Source organism: Tachyglossus aculeatus, chromosome 3, assembly GCF_015852505.1.
Source record: "Tachyglossus aculeatus isolate mTacAcu1 chromosome 3, mTacAcu1.pri, whole genome shotgun sequence".
Taxonomy (NCBI): Eukaryota; Metazoa; Chordata; class Mammalia; order Monotremata; family Tachyglossidae; genus Tachyglossus; species Tachyglossus aculeatus.
This window is the reverse complement of record NC_052068.1, coordinates 108,732,831-108,752,229: the sequence shown is the minus strand read 5'-3', so window position 1 is coordinate 108,752,229 and position 19,399 is coordinate 108,732,831. Positions and strand designations below refer to the sequence as shown.

Below are 19,399 nucleotides of genomic sequence, written 5' to 3'. Positions count from 1 at the left end.
ATGATTGTATTATTTAAAACAAATGCTAATCTTGTTTACACAGTTCTTTTTAAGTCATGACTAGAACAATAAATCTGAACAGCCATTTATACCTTTCTGGTCGAGAAGACTAACCCAAGGGCAGAGGTATCATGCATGTACAAAAAAAAAAGAAAAAATCAATCACAGGACATATCTGTTTTCTGAAATAAATAAGGTGGGAAACAACTATTACTCCTTTGTGACTTTTTTGAGATATGCTACCAAGTCTGCCCTTTCACCCTTCTTCTTAATGCCAGTGGAGATCATTTTTGTGCCAGGGATATACTTCTCGGGATTTTCCACGTATTCCATCAGTGTTTCCTCTCCCCAGGTGATGCCTTTGCTCTTGTTGGCATCTGTGTAACTACAACCTGGAGCCGGCCCAGTCTTCCATCCAAACAGTCCATTCAGGTTGTGTCCGGTCTTGTGCTTGCCTCCCTTTTCGACTGTGTGGCACTGGGCGCATTTCTGCACAAAAATCTTCTTACCCTTCTCAATGTCACCCATTATGAATGTGGCTTGCTGCCCCCGTCCGCTGGTCAAGGTGCTGCCATCGGGCGTCCCCTTCCTCTGCCCAAGGACAAGCCTTGCCCACCACTACGTAACTGGCATGGGTGCAACTTGATGCTCCTCTTTGGATTGATAATTGTATCTTACATCCACATCCTCATCACCATCCTGAAGATGTTGTCTGCCAAGGGCCATCACAAAGCCTTCTCCACCAGGTCGTCCCACCTCATTGTGGTCTCATTGTTCTTCAGGGCTGCGAGTCTGATCTATTTCCAAGTCAAATCCTCCTACACTCCTGAGAGCAAGAAGCTACTTTCTCTCTCCTATTAAGTCTTCACTCCCATGCTAAATCCCCGGATCTACAGTCTTAAGAATCAAGAGGTGAAAGGTGCCCTGAAGAGAATTCTGGATATAAAAGATATTTTCCCAAGATCCAGGAAGCTCTGATTTTGGAAGGTGACTTTTTCTGTTAAGATATCAAGAAGTTAGTGGCTTTGCTTATTCACTGTGACCTTCAATCAGCTCATTACTACCTTTAATATTTTCTGAGGGATTGAAAGACCATGGAAGAGTAAATCAGGTCTCAGAGCTAAGATGGCCAACACTTATACAAACGTAGAAGGCTAGCAAGAGATGAAATGATGCTGAGACCAAGACACTCGTAAAATTCGGCATTTTATCAATTAATGGTATTTATTGAGGGCTTAAGGTGTACAGAACGTGCAGCCAACATTTTGTAGGATTTAAAAATTAATGAAATATCTCAATGTTCTATTGATTTACTTAAAAAGTATGGAGAAAGGATCAGAAAAGTATGCTTTAGGAGTTCTTGGGATCTGAAGATTGGGTTGACTATTCATCCATCAGACAAGTTCCTCTGCTCTTGATCCACTCTGGCTACTAGCACCCCTACCCTCATTTGCATTTAAACATATGCTGGCATGTCTTAAAATCCAATACCAGGTATGATTTTTGAAGCAAACCCATAAACGAAGAGACATCTAATAACTTTTAGCACTCAACAAAGCTCAAATCAGGTACTTGTTTCATTCCAAAAGAAAAAAAAATCAATCCCTTTGAATAGAAATACCTAGAGATCAGTTGTTTATTCAGTTCCTCTTATCAGTCATTTTTTAAATGACATTTGTTAAGTGTTTAGTATGAGCTAAGCACCGTACTAGGCACTGAGGCACATACAAGCTATTCAATTTGGCCACAGTCCATATTCCACTTGAGGATAACAGTCTTAAACCCCATTTCACAGATGTGGTAACTGAAGCACAGAAAAGTGAAAGTGACTTGCCCAAGTTCACACGGCAGAAAATTCTCATAACTGGTTTTAGAACCCAGATCTTTCTGACTCTTAGGACCATGGGCTATCCACTAGGTCACATTGCTTTTCAAGTTAGTTTATTAGATCCAGTTGTGCCTATCATGTTTTGGATGAGGTTTTCAAATAGTTGATTGAAATGTGGCTGCTCAGCAGAAAGATCCAGCGTCCTCGAGCTGGTCTTTGTCCTCGGTAATGGTTGATGGAGTGCACCAGTTTGTGGCCTCTCATTAGAGAGAACTTACCATCATTTTACAGTTCTCTATCCTAGGAGATATTAGGTGACCGTGCCGGTTTGAGGCTTCTCGGAAGTGGAGGTACTACGGATTTACTTAAAAAATCCATGAGTTACAAGGTAGCCCTGAAGCCTGGTATTCCAGGCTGAAAAGATTTTAATTGATCTTTGCCATCCACTTGAATTAGAACTAATTACTAAAAATGTGAAACATCTGATAGCAACTTATGCATAATGGAACCTAATACTGACAATTGTTTAATTAGAAAAATATTAAAAAGTAGGCTTAAAGGGAAGGGCACCACAGTGAGACTAGAGAACAAAGATTCTGAGAGCCTGAAGAATGTAAGGTAGAAGCTACAAGCTAGTTGTTCAGGAGACTGAAAACAGACTTCGCTGGTGACCAGGTGATAATTGATTGGAAAAAAGTGACATTGACAGGACATGAAGCTAAGATTTTTTTCTAATCTTATTGTCTTGTATTTTCCCCAGCACTTAGTACAGTTACCTGGCAAACAGGAAGTGCTTACCAAATATCACTTAAAAAATCAGAAAGTAGCTTTATAACCAAATAATATTAATAGAGGGCAAAGTATCTAGTGAATGCTCAATTATTCAAGATGGATTGGATGTTGCAGGTTTATAAATTATCATCAATTATAACATGTACATTCCCTTCAAATTTAACTCCATGTTGCAACCTCACAAATCTGAAATAGTAACTCCCCATTCTCTATTTCTGGGCAGCATCCCCTCGGTTTTATTTTGTCATTTATTTTGAATTACCTATGCCACTATTCAATTTAGAGTAGACTATTTTTCACTTCTTTGATTGAACCTGAAAGTATTATAAAAACACTAAAACAATGAAACTAAAAAAAACTAAACCAAAGGGAAATACACACAAAGTGAAAACAAGCAGAACAAAACAAAAGCAGTCAAATACTACAGCTATAGGTACGGCCTCTTGCTGGTTCAAAGTTGTGAACCCACAGTGACCACTAGAGCTTCAGCAGACAGCACAGGCTGCCCAGTGCTCAAAAGCCATCATATTTATTCTCTCCCAAGCGCTTAGAACAGTGCCTTGCACACAGTAAGTGCTCAATAAATATGATTGATTGGGGAAATCTCTGGGTCCAGGTTAGTTAAGTAGTTTCTCTTTATTATCATAACAGTGAAAACAAGAATGGCACGTATTCCATGCTTACTAAGTCCTAAACTCTGGGGTAGGTTCAAGATAGTAAAATAAGACATGATTTCTGTCAAACACAGGGCTTCCATTCTAAAACAGAGGAAGAACAAGCATTTCATCACCATTTTCCAGATAAGGGAGCCAAAGCAGAGATAGTTAAGTGGCTTTTCCAAGGTCACAGAGCATGCTACTGACAGAGCTAGGACTAGAACCACACCTATATGCTCTGTGCACTAGGCCACATTATCTCTCTTTAGAATTGTATGCCGTTCTTATCCACCACTGTATTCTTTGAGGGCTGATTATATGCAGAACAACTCTACCAGCTTTTAAGTAAAGCAAATGATCCATTCGATTGTCACTGCATTGATGGCAGGTTTCACATCTTTTCTAACTTTTCCAGATCCCCTAAGTGCCTGTGCACAGGGAGTGAAACTGACCCTTGCCTTGGGTTTACAGTTGATCTCGAAAGGAAAGTCCATATAAACGGGCAAAACAGTAGTTAAAAATGGGTGAGAGTATATATAAATAATAAACTCAAGAGGAGTTGTGTTGTGTTGCAAAGCAGGATGGGATTGCAGGCCTAGGGTGATATCAAGGGGCATAGCTCAGAGATGATATTCTTTGCCCATTACTCTTCCTCCTGTGTCTCTGTTACAAATGCAGGTTGAGCTTTCCTTTCGTGTTACCCTATTCCAGATTTCCAGTATTCCCATGAATACTCAATGAGCCCTATAGTGCATTGCACTGTGATGTGCTATACAGTCTTGGCTTGGTGCTTTCTAATTCTTGCTTACCTGTAGTTCTCCAGGATCTGGCTGAGGAAGGTCTTATTTTTGAGGAAGCAAGAGAACACCAGGTTTTGTGGTGCATGCAGGTGTACTGGACGGAGCCCCTGTTTTTCAGAAAGGCATTCAAGAAGGATGAGTTGTCCCACATGGCTGTTTTTGGGCCAGCTTCAGGCTAGTTAAAAAAACAAATAGGATTTGAGGGGACTAGGCCTCCAGTTTCACAGTTGATCCATTTATTTAGGAAACATTTGCTGCCATTGGTAACCATAAATATTGTAGAAAATTTTCAGAAGGATTCACAGTACTTTTCCTTTCTGTTGTCAGTACAAATATTTAGCTTCATTAGTAGCTAGTACCGTTTCCTTAATCAAATCTTTTCCACCAAATTGTTTCCTGTTCACTATATAATTATTAATGCTATTATTACTACCCGTTTCAGGGGTGTCTCTTTTTAAAAAATTCATTTTCACCCTAAATCTGTAATTCTAGGAAAGCATATGCATTTTAACTCCATGGCAAAAAAAATAATTTCGAATACTTCTGGGTCTAGAGATTGACAGGATAATTCCAGGACTTTAATCCTACACTGAGTTGCTTATGCACTTAAAAAAAAAAAGGTAGGTATATGCTTGTGAGTGTGTTTTTTTTTTCTCCCACCAAAAATGTCCAAAATTGTAAACTTGAATGTTTGCATATTTGCCTGATCTGAAACCAGGGCTGAGAGAAGTCCAAATCAGGTTGGTCTCTGGCTGCTGCCATAGTTTAGGTGTTTGCACTACCTGTAATTATCCGTTGATTATCACTGACAACCCTAAAATGTGTTGTTCATTCACTGCTACCATTAACATAATGACAGCTCCCTGTGTATTACTTGCACATACAGAGTTCTGATTTTGAGTGATTGGATCACTTTCTGACTCATTTTTGGATTATATTAAGGAAATTGTCTTTCCGGTAAATGAATTTGTTAATGAAGAAAATAGTTCCTTATTTTCAGAAATAGGAATCTAGGTCCTTGTGAGCTGCATCCTTAAATTAAGGGTACCTGCTGCCCTGCCAAAATATTCAAAATGTACTTCAACCACTACTGCATAAAATATTGTTGTTAACATGGGTCATCTCTGTAGGTAGAAAATGAAGAGTGGTGTTTTTCTGCAAGTCAAGATTTCCCGCCTCTTGATCTAATGATTTGGCCTATTATGTAGGTGTTCAGGTATGCCAAAGAAGTGTTTTAGATAGGGAATCAGTATTATGTTTAGACCGAAGTTCTGGGATATTTTAGTCTTGGAAGGATATGTAAAGGTTTTTCTGTTTGAAAATTTTCCTGCAGAGGCATTGTTGTCTCCTGTTAAAAGCTATGTATGTGTGTCACATACACACAGTCTTGCATCATAAAAGGAAACAGATTAATGCTTGAAGAACCACAGGCTTACTCCAACAGTTTGGGTCATGCTGCATATTTGATACCACAGCGGGTCTCTCCTTGGCTTAAAAATGTATGTGGTGTTGTAATAGATTGTTAAGTCCTTAAAGTGTCTGAGACCTGTATGTTCATTCATTGTATTATGGGTACTTAATCAATCAATCAATCGTATTTATTGAGCACTTACTGTGTGCAGAGCACTGTACTAAGCGCTTGGGAAGTACAAATTGGCAACATATAGGGACGGTCCCTACCCTACAGTGGGCTCACAGTCTAGTCTTAAATATCGCTTGCCATGCAGGTGTTAGCAGAACATCAATCAGTCATATTTATTAAATGTTTACTATTTGCAAAGCGCTGTATTAAGCTCTTGGGAGAGTACAAATGCAACAGAATTAGGAGACTCATTCCCTGCCCATAGCGAGATAGAAACAAATACTGAGAACTCAGGTTTCCCACATCTGGAATTATACTGAAATTTGGGACCTCAGTGCAGACTCGGTAGAACTATTTTTTAACTTGGAAAAACTGAGTTGTGTTTCTGACAATGCATATTAATGTTGTCATTTTGACTACTAATCTTTGAAAAGCCAAACAACATGGGCATTCTGTTTCTGTGTTGAGATGGAATTATTTCAGCAGTTATCACCTTGGCATTGAAGTGATCATCATCTTACAAATTATATTATTATCTCTCTCTATATATATATATGAGAGACAGAGAGAGAGAGAGAGAGATTTCAGCCATATAGTATGCACACAAGAAATAATGATTGATTGTTTGTACACAATGCATTCAGGAGATGCATAAAATTGACCCAGAATTCCTACATCTTCTGGAACACCTTGGATGTTGACCTCTGTGTGCTTGCAAGTAACCGAGCTGCATGAATATATTTCTACTCCCTTTAGCATGGGATCAGCATCCCTCAGCTTTAAACACAAAAGCTGCTCGATTTTGCTCACAATTTACACTGTTCTAACTAGTTGGCTGTAGCACAATGTGCAAAAAGTATAACTTCTCAATCAGTTTCATGGACCACAAACTGTCATGTTTGGCCAAAGTTGTTATATTTTCTACTATTTTTCAACAGCTACCCTTGAAGATGGCCTTGATTTGTTTCTAAAGCTGAAACTATGGCTGAAGCTGAAATTTGTTTCTACAGCTGAAGCTAGGTCCTGTGGGCTTACTGTGTGCAGAGCAACATACTATGCACTTGGGAGAGTACAGTACAATAGAGTTGGTGAACATGTTGCCTGCCTATGAGTACATTAGGCACTGCTGACCAAACTAAAACTGATTTGAACTTTTAAACTTTATTAATTGGAGTCTGCAAATGAGCTTGGTATCCTGCAGTGTTCTGTTTATTTTTTGACCTTCCACTGAGGTTATATTCATGAATTCTACCAATGTAATTTCTACCCACAAAATTTTTAAGCACGCTGGAATGTAGGTGGGTGAGTGATAAGGGGCATGAGTATCAGAAATTGTAATGAGAAATGATGTGTTTTTTTTTCAACAGCAAAGAAATCTCCCTTACCAGAAAAATCAGCGTTATTTAAAGCCTAATTGGGAGGCAGACTTTAGGGACAATATGAGTAACTTCACTAGAAATATCTTTCTTGCATAGTTCATGTTTTTGGATTCAAAATATTCATCTCTTGTTTGACACTTGGCAAATGCTGGTAATGCCCAGGAACTTGAATAAGATAATCACTGTTTCTTTCCCTTTTTTATTCTGCGATACCAATATGATCTCTCTCTCAGTGAAATAAGGGTGCATTTTTTAGCTACTTCTTCTTTGACATTTTGTAAGGCAGGTAAATGTGTCACTCAAAAGGGAATTAAGATTTTTTTAGTGTCACTCAAAATGCTTACCATTCTTGTTGCTTTGCGAAACCATGAGCTAGTTATTTGGAGTTCGTGTAATGGTCAGAAGTTGATCTGCAGGAAGATACTTTTTTCCACGAATTTATGATATGGTTCCGCCCCCCCACACCCCAGCCTTCTGTTTACTTTTCCCAAGGCTGCTATCTTTCTCCTGAGCCTAAATCTGCCAGTTGTGGCAGAATGTTCTCAACCTAAATGTATTTTGACAGCCAACCTTTGCTTTCCTTTGACTTTGGGTGATTTTACTCCCTGGAAAATGATCATCCACCCCAAAAGTCAAGGCTCCTGAAGTGGGGCACTATCAAAAACTTGTAGGAGGGCTGTGGAATTCCCAGAGAGGCTGACAATTTGCTTCCTGTGAAAACTTCCTGAGATTTTTACCTTCCTGGTCAGCTCAAGTGAGGAGGGGCAGTGGAGAATTGTGACTTTCTGTCCCCTCTCCTTGGCCCCTCCCTCTTTTATATAAATGTTTAAATCAGTGGTATTCAGTGAGAACTGACTGTGCGAAGAGCACTGTACTAAGTGATTAGTAAAGTACAGTGCAATAGAGGGTTTTTTTAATTGCATGTGGTTTCCTCCCCACTGCTTTCAAACATGCCCATGTCTCGCCTATCCTAAAAAAACCCTCCCATGACTCCCATGGATTCCTTCAGTTATTGCCCCTTCTTCCATCTACCATTCCTATCCAAATTCCTTGAGCGAGTTAATCTACATCCATTGTTTCCAGTTTTTCTCTTCAATTCTCTCCTTGACCCCTTCCAATCTGGTTTCTGTCCCCATTACTCCACAGAAACTGCCCTCTCAAAGGTCACCAATGATCTCCTTCATGCCAGATTCAATAGCCTCTACTCCATCCTAATCCTCCTTGACCTCTCAGTTGCTTTCAATTACCCCCTTCTCCTGGAAACATTATCCAACCTCGGCTTCACTGACACTGTTCTCTCCTGGTTCTCCTTCTATCTCTCTGGCCACTCATTCTCAAACTCTTTCATGGGCCCCTCTTCTATTTCAGTCCCGCTAACTGTGGATGTCTCTCAAGGTTCAGTTCTAGGTTCCTTCCTATTCTCCATTTACACTCATAACGTTGGGAAACTCATTCACTCCCATGGCTTCAACTACCATATCAGTGCAGTTGATATCAAAATTAACATTTCCACCCTGATCTTGCTCCCTCTCTGCAGTCTTCCAAATCCTCCTGCCTTCAGGACATCTCTACCTGTTTCTCCTGCTGTCATCTCCAACTTAACATGTCAAAAACAGAACTCTCTATCTTTCCTCCCAAATCCTGTCCTCCCCCTGACCCTTCTATCACTGTAGACGGCACCACCATCCTTCCGTTTTCTAGATCCTAAACATCAAACCCTATAAAAAAAATACTCCAGAGTATAAAGTGCAATGTCAGTGGAAATTTGCCAGTTGTGATTTGAATATTCACATTTGAGAACCATTTCTCATTCATTCATTCAGTCATATTTATTGAGCACTTACTATGTGCAGAGCACTGTTCCAAGTGCTCTGTACTGTGCACTGTACTGTTCTGACTAGGGTTAATTTGTGAAATAAACTTGAGATGGAAAGAATTTCAAGATTTTAGACATTTTAAACTATTTTGACTTCTAAATCAAGTAAATGATTTTTCACACTTATAAGGTGAAAAGGTCCTACAGGAGTCATGATAACTTATTATCAGGAATTGCTATTTACCTAGATGTTACATATGGGGAATGGGCTGGATGGATTAGTCCCTGAAGGCAGAGGTTAGGCTCTGAGGAGCCTCTTTAGATGATGTTGCAAATCCACCCACAACCAATTTCTAGAACTCCTCTGTCTCCTGCCCCCTGGGCATTGATGGCTTTTGATGAAGTTCCCAGACTCAGTTGAATCTAGGTCAGAATTAGAGAAGCAGTAGGGTGCAAAGATAGATAGAACACAGGCCTAGGAGTCAGAGGTCATGGGTTCTAATTCTGATTCTGCCACCTGTCTTCTGTGTGACCTCAGGAAGTTCATTTAACTTCTCTGTGCCTTGGTTACCTCATCTGTAAAATGGAGACTTAAAGTGTGAGCCCCACGTGGGACAACCTGATTATCCTGTATCTACCCCAGCGCTTGGAACATTGCTTGGCTTGCAGTAAGTGCTTAACAAATACCATAACTATTATTATTTTTCCCTGGGCCTCAGTTACCTCACCTGTAAAATGAGGATTTATGTCTGTGAGCCACACATGGGACAGGGACTACATCCAACTCGATTTGTTTGTATCCACCCAGCCCTTAGTACAGTGCCTAACATACTAGTAAGCCTTTAACAAATACCATCATTATTAGTATAATTCCTGTTTCCAAGCTGTCATTTTATGGACTTTTGTGTGCTGATCAAAGTTTCTCCCAGAGTAGAATGAAAGACATAATAATAATAATTGCGGTATTTAAGCGCTTACTATGTTTTAAGCACTGAAATAGGCACTGAGGTAGGTAGTAGATAATCAGATTGGACACAGTCTCTGTCCCATGTAGGACATGTCAGGTACCTGAGACACAGAGAGGTTAAGTGATTTGCCCAGGTTCACATAGCAGACAAGTGGTGGAGATGGAGTTGGAATCCACATTCTCTATCCACAAGGCCACACTGCTTCTGACATCCCCAGTGAATTCAGAAAATACCCCCCTGCCTATGGTGGGGTAAAGCAGCTGTCAACTTCACGTTAAACCCATGCCCTAAATTCATATAAAATCCACCAGCAGCCCTCAGATTTTTAGTAAAACAAACCAGGAGCCCTAATTCATCAAATCCCCTTCTCCCAGAATCCACACTGGGGCCTAATATAAATGATTTCAGATGTCCTGCCTCCTTCTCTCTCCATCCCCAACTTTGCTCCCTCTTTCCCTCCCCAACCCTCCAGGCTGGTCTCATAAGGAAAGGGAGTCCCAGCCAGGGAAAGGCTTAGACAGTGGATTAGAGCACATATGTATATACCTGTAATTTATGTAACTATTTATCTATTTATAATAATGTCTATCTCCCCTGTAGACTGTGAGCTCGTTGTGGGCAGTAATGTGACTGTTTGTTCCTATATTGTACTATCCCAAGTGTTTTGCTTTGCTTTGCATACAGTGCTTTGCACACACTAAGCTCTCAATAAATACTACTGAATGGGTGAATGATTAAGCCTGTAACCTTCGTGTTACCTTTGATTCCTTGCTCTCCTTCAACCCACATAATCAGTCCATCACTAAGTCCTATCACTTCAACCTTCATAACATCGCTAAAATCCACTCTTTCCTCTCCATCCAAATTGATCCCATGTTAATCCAGTCACTTATCCTATCCTGCCTTGATTACCGTATCACCCTCCTTGCTGATCTCCTACCCTTCTGTATCTCCCCACACCAGACTATACTTCAGTCTGCTGCCTGGATCATTTTCTACAAAAACGTTGAGTCCATGTTTCCCCACTCCTCAAAAAACTCCAGTGGTTGCCCATCCACCTCCACATCGCACAGAAATTGTTTGCCATTGACTTTGTAGCCCTCAATCACCTTACCCCCTTCCTACCTTATTTCATTGCTCTCCTACTATAACCCAGCTAGCACACTTTGCTCCTCTAATGCTAACCTTCTCACTGTATCTTGATCTCATCTATCTCGCTGCTGACCTCTGACCCATGCCCTGCCTCTGTCCTGGAATGCCCCCCCTCCTCATGTCTGACAGACGATTACTCTATCCCTCTTCAGAACCTTATCGAAGACATCTCCTCCTAGAGGTCTTCCCGACTAAGTCCTCCTTTCCTCTTCTCCCACTCTCTTCTCTGTCACCAGGACTTGCTCCCTTTATTCAGCCACCCACCCGGCTGTACAGCTTTTATGTACATATGTGTAATTTAGATTAATGTATGTCTCTCCCCCAGCACAACAGACTATAAGATCATTGTGGGCAGAGAATGTGTCTGTTTTATTGTACCCTCTCTAGCACTTACTACAGTGCTCTGCACATAGTAAGCACTCAATAAATATGATCGACTGACTGACTTAAGCTCTTATTATGTTCCAGACACTGTACTAAGCACTGGGGTAGATACAAGCTAATCAGGTTGGACACAGTTCATATCCCACATGTTGCTCACAGTCTTCACCCCCCTTTTACAGATGAGGTAAGACCCAGAGAATACTAATATAATAATAATAATGGTACTTGTTAAGCACTTATCATGTGCCAGTCACTGTACTAAGGACTGGGGTAAGTACAAAATAATCGAGTTGGGCACAGTTCCTGTCCCATAGAAGGCTCACAGGCTTAATCCCCATTTTAAAGATTAGGTAATTGAGGCCCAGAGAAGTGAGGTGACTTGCCCAAGTTCACACAGCAGACAAGTGGCAGAGCTGAGAATAGAACCCAGGTCCTTCTGACTTCCAGGCCCTTGTGCTATCCATTAGGCAATGCTGCTTCTCTGTTAGGGATGATCCCTGCTCTCAAGGATGTAGAACTGGAGAGGGTTAGAAGCAGTGTGGACTAAGTAAAAAGAAAATGGAGTGAGGAGTCAAAGGACCTGGCTTCTAAATCTGATGTGTGACCTGGAGCAAATCAGTTAACGTCTCTGAACTTCAGTTTCTTCATCTGTAAAATGGTGAGTTCTCCCTCCTGCTTAGACTGTGAGCCCCATGTGGCACAGGGACCCTGTCCAACCTCATTAGCTTATATCTACCCCAGAGCTTAGAACAGTGATTGACATATAGTAAGCGTTTAGCATATGCCATTTTTTTTAAAGACAACCCTCACTGTCTTGGTAGCTCTTCCCCAGCACTTGTTCAGTCCTCTACTCATGGCGGATGGTCAATCCACACAGTGAACTACCAGTTGCTCCTACTCGATTAGGCACAGTGTTTCCCGTGTGTTGACCTTCAAAGTAGTGCATTTTTAGGTGAACACAGTTGATCAAACCATCAATGGTATTTAATGAGCACTTACTGTGTGCCGAGCACTGTAGTAAGTGCTCAGGAAAATTCAATACATTAAATGTGGTAAATGCAATCCCTGCCCACGAGGTGCTAACATTTTACAGTCTTTTCTATATTTTCTTTTCTACTTTTCACTTTCATGTCTTGGGCATTTTATGGATGAGTCGAATTATTGTCTTCATATATCGTGACTAGAGCAGAAATTGGCTTTTGGTAGGGGCGAAACACTGAAAATGTGCAGTTATGTTGTACTAGGGATGACAAAAAGAAAACAGAAGCAAACCCCTTAGCCCGAAACCACCCATTTTGTAGAACCTCAGAGAGCAATTTCTCCCTCAACTGAATTGGGAGAGATACAATGAACTTTTGAAAAACGAAGCGGGGAAGGAAACACAAGAAGTTTATTTGCTTATGGTGTTGATGACTCCCCAAATAAAACAGTTTGGATGTAAGGCTACCCATCGAAACTGATCTAATCTGGGCTGCTGCTCTATAGGATGCCCTTTCATCTTCACATCTTCTTGTATTGGAAAGACATATTATTTTTTGGGCCAAATGTCCTAATGGGTATGATGGTAAATACGATATTTTGGTAAATTTCTGTTCAAGTTTAAAGATAACAAAATTGAATTCAGTATGGTCCTTCGAAAGTAAATACTTTCTTTTAGCCAAAGATCATTGTCAACAGGTTTTAGTTAAGGGTGAGGTAGCTGATTTTTTTTAAAATGTATCAAAATCCTCCAACTTTTTGTCATTTCTGATTTGGATTCTCTATTCTGGTGAAACCATACTATCAGTGCCTTGTCAGCCTCCCCTATTAACAAAAAAAATCTCGAATGAGCATAACTATTTTGTTTGTTCTGGTGATGTGTAATCACAACAAATATTTATTCTTGGTATTATTCGTGTAACTATAGGCAGTGACCTATTCTTATTTTCCTTGATGAAGAGGAATTTTATTCTATGTTCTAGAAACTTACAGAACTTAAATGCATCAATGAGAGGAAGGAAAGTTGAATATTACTTTGTTCAAAAGGGGAAGTCAAAACCTGCTTTCAAATTGTCCTGTGCTGTGTCCCATGACTCATTTAATCAAAACCTGCTTTTTCCCCTGTACATCCTCTCTCCCTGCCCCTTCCCCCCACCCATATTTCCAAAATTTTAAGTAGGGATCAACTGAAAACTGAAAGAATCCAAGTGTAACCTTTAAAAAACGTGTTTCAATTACGCCTGTTTGGATACTGTACATCCTTAATACTAATTTCTAGAGTTTAGGATAAGAAGCTGCACGGCCTAGTGGAACGAGGGCAGGCCTGGAAATCAGAGCACCTGGGTTTTAATCCCCGTTCCACCTTTGGCCTGCTGTATGACTTCGAGCAAGTCACATAACATCTGTGTGTCACAGTTTCCTCATCTGCCAAATGAGGGATTCAATTATTTTTCCTACTTAGATGGTGAACCCCATGTGGGACCGGGATTGTGCCTGACCTTCAATCAATAAGCTATATTTATTGAGCTCTTACTGTGCGGAGAGCATTCTATTAAGCTCTTGGGAAAGTACAACCAAAGATATTGTTTAATAGCATTTATTAAGTGCTTACACTGTTCTAAGCGCTGGGGAGGTTACAAGATGATCAGGTTGTCCCACGGGGGGCTCACAGTCTTAATACCCATTTTACAGATGAGGTAACTGAGGCCCAGAGAAGTTCAATGATTTGCCCAAAGTCTCACAGCTGACAATTGGCGGAGCTGGGATTTGAACCCACGACCTCTGACTCCAAAGCCCGTGCTCTTTCCACTGAGCCACGCTGCTTCTCTGGTAGACACGTTCCCTGATGAGAGGAGTTTACAGTACAGAAACGAGCTCATCTTGTCTCTACCCCAGTGCTTAATATAGTGCTTAGCAAATAGTAAGTGCTTAACAAATATCACAGTTATCATGTACTCAGATGCACAAATGAATGTCATAGTTTGCAGCTTGTATAGTCTTTCCCAGTCCTTCGCGAAGAGGTGATACTTTAAGCAGTGCCCATGTTTCATTGCCATGCCACGAAAACCCTTTTGAGCATTCTGAACTGCAGGTGCTTAAGTGAAAGTCAGAGCACAATAAATTCCTTTGATTTATCGATTGAGCATGTCAATCATTGCCATTTTATTTAACCTCAAAACATCCCTGTGTTTCAGTTAGGATTGCTGGCAGAAATGGGAGAGGGTGGGGATAGGGACTGGTGTGGAGAAGCTGAGTGATAAGGGCCTCCACACCTACAATTATGTAAATTATGTCAATGAGTACAAAACCTTTAGCAACAATTCAATTGACATAATTTTAATTTACAGTTTCCTCAATTGGATAGGAAGGAGGTATTATTACACCCTTCTAACGGGTACATTATGGTTAGATGACTTTCCAAAGATTACTGCTAGTGACTAGGTAAGAATTAGAACCCACATCTCCCATTTTCAGGTTTACTGTTTTTACCACTTTATTGAAAATTGCCTCTTTTAAAGCAATAACAAGTCCTACAACCAGAAATTTGGGATTTATAACTTGCCTCCTGATAATGAGAACCCCCCTCCAAAATCCCTTTCTCAGCTTTTTCCCATCAAAGAAGAAGAATAACCGTTCAGCTTTACCATAATGTATGCTTTCACTACACATGTGGACCAGAATGCTGTTAGGGAATTATGAAAGGGAATGTTCTTCCAAGGATAAGTCCCTCTTTGGATCGAATCCACGGTATTTATTGAGCACAGTATGCAGAGAACACTGTACTGAGTGCTTGGGAGAGTACAGAATAACATGTTCCCGACACAGAGTGAGGAACCACCATGGCTCAGTGCCATGACGCAGTGTCTGAAGAAATGCTCTGTGCATGTGTGCATTGTCTGCAGGCAATTTCAGGCATGGGAATTACTGCAATGTGAGCTTTCCTCAGTGCAGACCTTTGCAAGAATGTAATCCCCACATCGCGGAGAAGCAGCATGACTCAATGGAAAGAGCACGGACTTGGGAATCAGAGGTCATGTGTTCAAATCTCGGCTCCACCGAATGTCAGCTGTGTGACCTTGGGAAAATCACTTAACCTCTCTGTGCCTCAGTTACCTCATTGGTAAAATGGGGACTAAGACTGTGAGCCCCACGCAGGACAACCTGATCACCTTGTATCTCCCTCCAGCGCTTAGAACAGTGCTTTGCACATAGTAAGTGCTTAACAAGTGCCATTATTACTATTAGAAAAACCGTGTGTATATGGGCAATTTTTCATTTTCTAGTTCAGTTTTTCTGTTCCTCATTTTAAAAGTTGCATTTATTTTTATGGATGAGGGAAGAAAAGGTAGCTAAATTTAGGGAGTCAGTTGAGAAGGCAAGGGGATTAAAGAGTCACATCAGAAGAACTGGGCTGGGGAGGTAGGATGGATGGGAAGGAAGAGCAACTTGAAAGGACCTAAAGGTCAACAGATGAGAAGGAATGGAAGTATATGATTGAGATTGATCTACTAAGTCATAGGGAAAGGAGACAGTAATATAAGCAACCCAGGACGGGATAATGAAATCTTTGGCTAAGTGATATTTTCAGAATTAATGCATCTTTTCATGAGAATGAAGTCCTTAGTGTTTACCTGGGCCTCATACAGCCTTCTAAGGTGATTTTCATCTTCCAGGGTGTAGCAGTATGGCTAGTGGAAAGAGTATGGGCATTGGTATCATCGGTGCTAATCTCGGCCCTACCACTTAATCTGGGGTAAACCCATTGTTGGGTAGGGACCGTCTCTACATGTTGCCAACGTGTACTTCCCAAGCGCTTAATACAGTGCTCTGCACACAGTAAGCACTCAGTATATACGATTGAATGAATGAATGAATCTGGGCCTCAATCTCCTCATCTATAAAATCAGTGGTAGAAATACCTCTTCACCATCCCTTTGGACTGTAAGGCCTCTGTGGTACAGGGATAGTGCCTGACCTGATCATCTCATATCTCCTCTGGTGCTCAGCATAGTGCTCAGCTCATAGTATATAGTATAACAATTTAAGTGTTTTGTGAACTTGTTATATGTGCAAATTAGCATGAATAGCAAACAGATAAAAACACTGTTTATGAGTCAACTTCCAGATCTCCAATTGTACATTAACAAGAAAACTTTATTTAAAATGCTTCATGAAAATGTTTTAATATCATCTAGTGAACATGGGTGATTTTGGCTTATAAGAAAGCTGTACAAAAGGGAGCATATTTGCATTCCTTTATAGCAGTCATTTAAAAGGTAAATTAATTGTAGCTGGCTTGAAAAAAGAAGCCCATTCACTTTGGTGTGTATCTGTTACATAATGCTCTTTGCAGTGTCAAGGTTTGTGGGGGTCTTGATGGGAATTTCTCAATAATTAGGAAGTATCAAAGTATTTGGTTCAGCATATCATGTCAGCTCCTTGTGCAAAGGGAACATGTCTACCATCTCTGTTATATTGTACTCTTCCAAGTGCTTATTACAGTGCTCTGTACTCAGTAGGTGCTCAATAAATGCAATTGATGGATTGATTGATTTGAGTATGTAGCAATCTCGATTGGATTGGTCCATAAATCAAAGTACTCTTGTCAGAGGTATTTCCTTATGGATCAGATGTGTTTTCTGCCATTAGCATCAACCCCACTCTATACCCAGCAAAGGGCCTTTCTGTACTTTTGTTTTAATGGTACTTGTTAAATGCTTATTTTGTGCCAAGCACTGTACTAAGCACTAGGGTAGATAAAAGGGAATCAGTTTGGGCACAGTCTCTGCCCCACAGAAGGCTCACAGTTCAAATAGGAGGGAGGAGGACATGTGGGAAGGAAAATGTCTACCAGCCCTCATACATTGTACTCTCCTAAGTGTTAGTACAGTGACCTACACACATCAATCACTCAATAAATGTGAATGATTGATTTAAGCCCCATTCTATAGATAAGCCAACAGAGGCCCAGAGAAGTTAAGTAACTTGCCCAAAGTCACCCACTAGACAAGTGGCAGAGTGGGGTTTGAACCCACGTTCTCTGACTTCCACATCCGTGTTTATCAAGCAGGCTATGCTGTTTCTCTATCTCTGCTTTTCTGTCAAGAAGATGTTTCTTTCCCTCTAGTCTAGCAGTACTCGTAATAGTATTCATTAAATGCTCACGGTGTGCAGAGTACTAAGCACTGGGGAAGAATACTCCGCAGGGAATTAAACACAGTCCCTGTCCTTCAAGGGGCTCACAATCATGTACTTTGTTTTTGATCCTTTGAATTTTGGAAAAGCTAGAGGAAATGTTAACTGGTAATCAATCTCTGGTTTTTATTAAACTCTTTCTGTGTGCAGGGCACTGTATTAAGTACTTGGGAAAATATAAAGCTACAGAGTTGGTAGGCAAGGTCCCTGCCCACAAGGAGCTAAGTCTACAGGTAATGATAATGATATTTTCCTAAGAACTTGACCATGGACTTTCTCAGAAATGAGGTGAATCAGTGAGAGAGCAGGTCAATTTGGAGACTTTCAACTTGTATTGAGAAGCAGCGTGGCTTAGTGAAAAGAGCACGGGCTTGGGAGTCAGAGGTTGTGGGGTCTAATCCTGACTCCACCACTTATCTGCTGTGTGAATTTGGGCAAGTCACTTACCTTCTCTGTGCCCCAGTTACATCATCTGTAAAATGGGGATTAATAGTGTGAGCCCTGCGTGTGACAATCTAATCACCTTGTACCTACCCCAGTGCTCAGAGCAGTGCTTGGCACATAGTAAGTACTTAACAAATACTATTATTATTATTATTATTATTATTATTATTATTATTATTGTATCTAATAAAAAGAAAATGAAGAGCATTTGGATACCATCCTCATCCTACATTTGCTTTGCACTCAGTCATTTATTCTAGCAAAGAGTACAAGCCTGTCGAAAGGGCTCAGTGGTACAAATCACTGCTTCAAGAGAAGCAGGTCATTGATAGAACCACTACTTCAAGAGACATCGCAGGGTTTAATGGGTAGAGCAGGGCTTGAGAGTCAGAAGGACCTGGGTTCTAATCCTGGCTTTGCCACTTGTCTGCTGTGTGACCCTGGGCAACTCTTTTCACTTTTCTGTGCCTCAGTTACCTCATCTGGAAAAATGGGGATTAATACTATGAGTCCCATGTGGGACAGGGACTGAGTCCAACCTAATTAGCTTGTATTTATTCCATAGCATAATAGATGTCTGGCATATAGCATGTAGCAAATACCATTTTTAAAAAAATACACACACACACACGCAACAACAACAATAACAACAACAACGACAACGACAACAACAACAACAAAATCTTTATCCTGGTGCCACTTTGGCCCAAGAGGGATTTTGGCAATACCTAAACCATGACTTATGCACAGTTGCCTGAAAGGTGAATACTTTCCGCTTCCTATTCCTATGCTTGTGCCACACTCCCCCTTCTCTTCCTCCTCCTCATTCCTCATATTTTATCTTCCATTTTTCGTCCTCATTTCTCAAAGAACTCTAAGTTCACTTCAAAGAGTCCACTTCAAAGCTGTCCCTCTGAAGAATACCAAGCCACTCAGTCTTTGGTTTGGGGATCTTCAGGCTTTTATTTGGTGATAGGCTTTAAAGGAAAGATAGTGAATAGAGGTTTTTGCTATAAAAATGTGTATAGTTTAGAAAAATTAGGATATTAAAAAACAAATAAGCCTGAAATGATCTCACAGGGAATGAAAAAGTACTGTTGTTTATCTCAGTGTCTTAATGACAGGATTGCAATTCAGAGATCATCATCATCAATTGTATTTATTGAACACTTACTATGTGCAGAGCACTGTACTAAGCGCTTGGGAAGTACAAATTGGCAACATATAGAGACAGTCCCTACCCAACAGTGGGCTCACAGTCTAAAAGGGGGAGACAGAGAACAAAACCAGACATACTAACAAAATGAAATAAATAGAATAGATATGTACAAGTAAAATAAATAGAGTAATAAATATGTACAAACATATATACATATATACAGGTGCTGTGGGGAAGGGAAGGAGGTAAGATGGGGGGATGGAGA

At 40.5% G+C, this 19,399-nt stretch overlaps 1 protein-coding gene across 1 annotated transcript; it reads right to left on the bottom strand.

Annotated features, from left to right (window-relative positions):
- Positions 1-210: 210 nt before the first annotated feature.
- Positions 211-535, bottom strand: LOC119925800 (cytochrome c-like). The gene has a single exon (XM_038744260.1). The coding sequence runs from the start codon at positions 526-528 to the stop codon at positions 211-213; it is 318 nt and encodes a 105-aa protein (XP_038600188.1). The 5' UTR covers positions 529-535.
- Between the last annotated feature and the right edge of the window lie 18,864 nt (positions 536-19,399).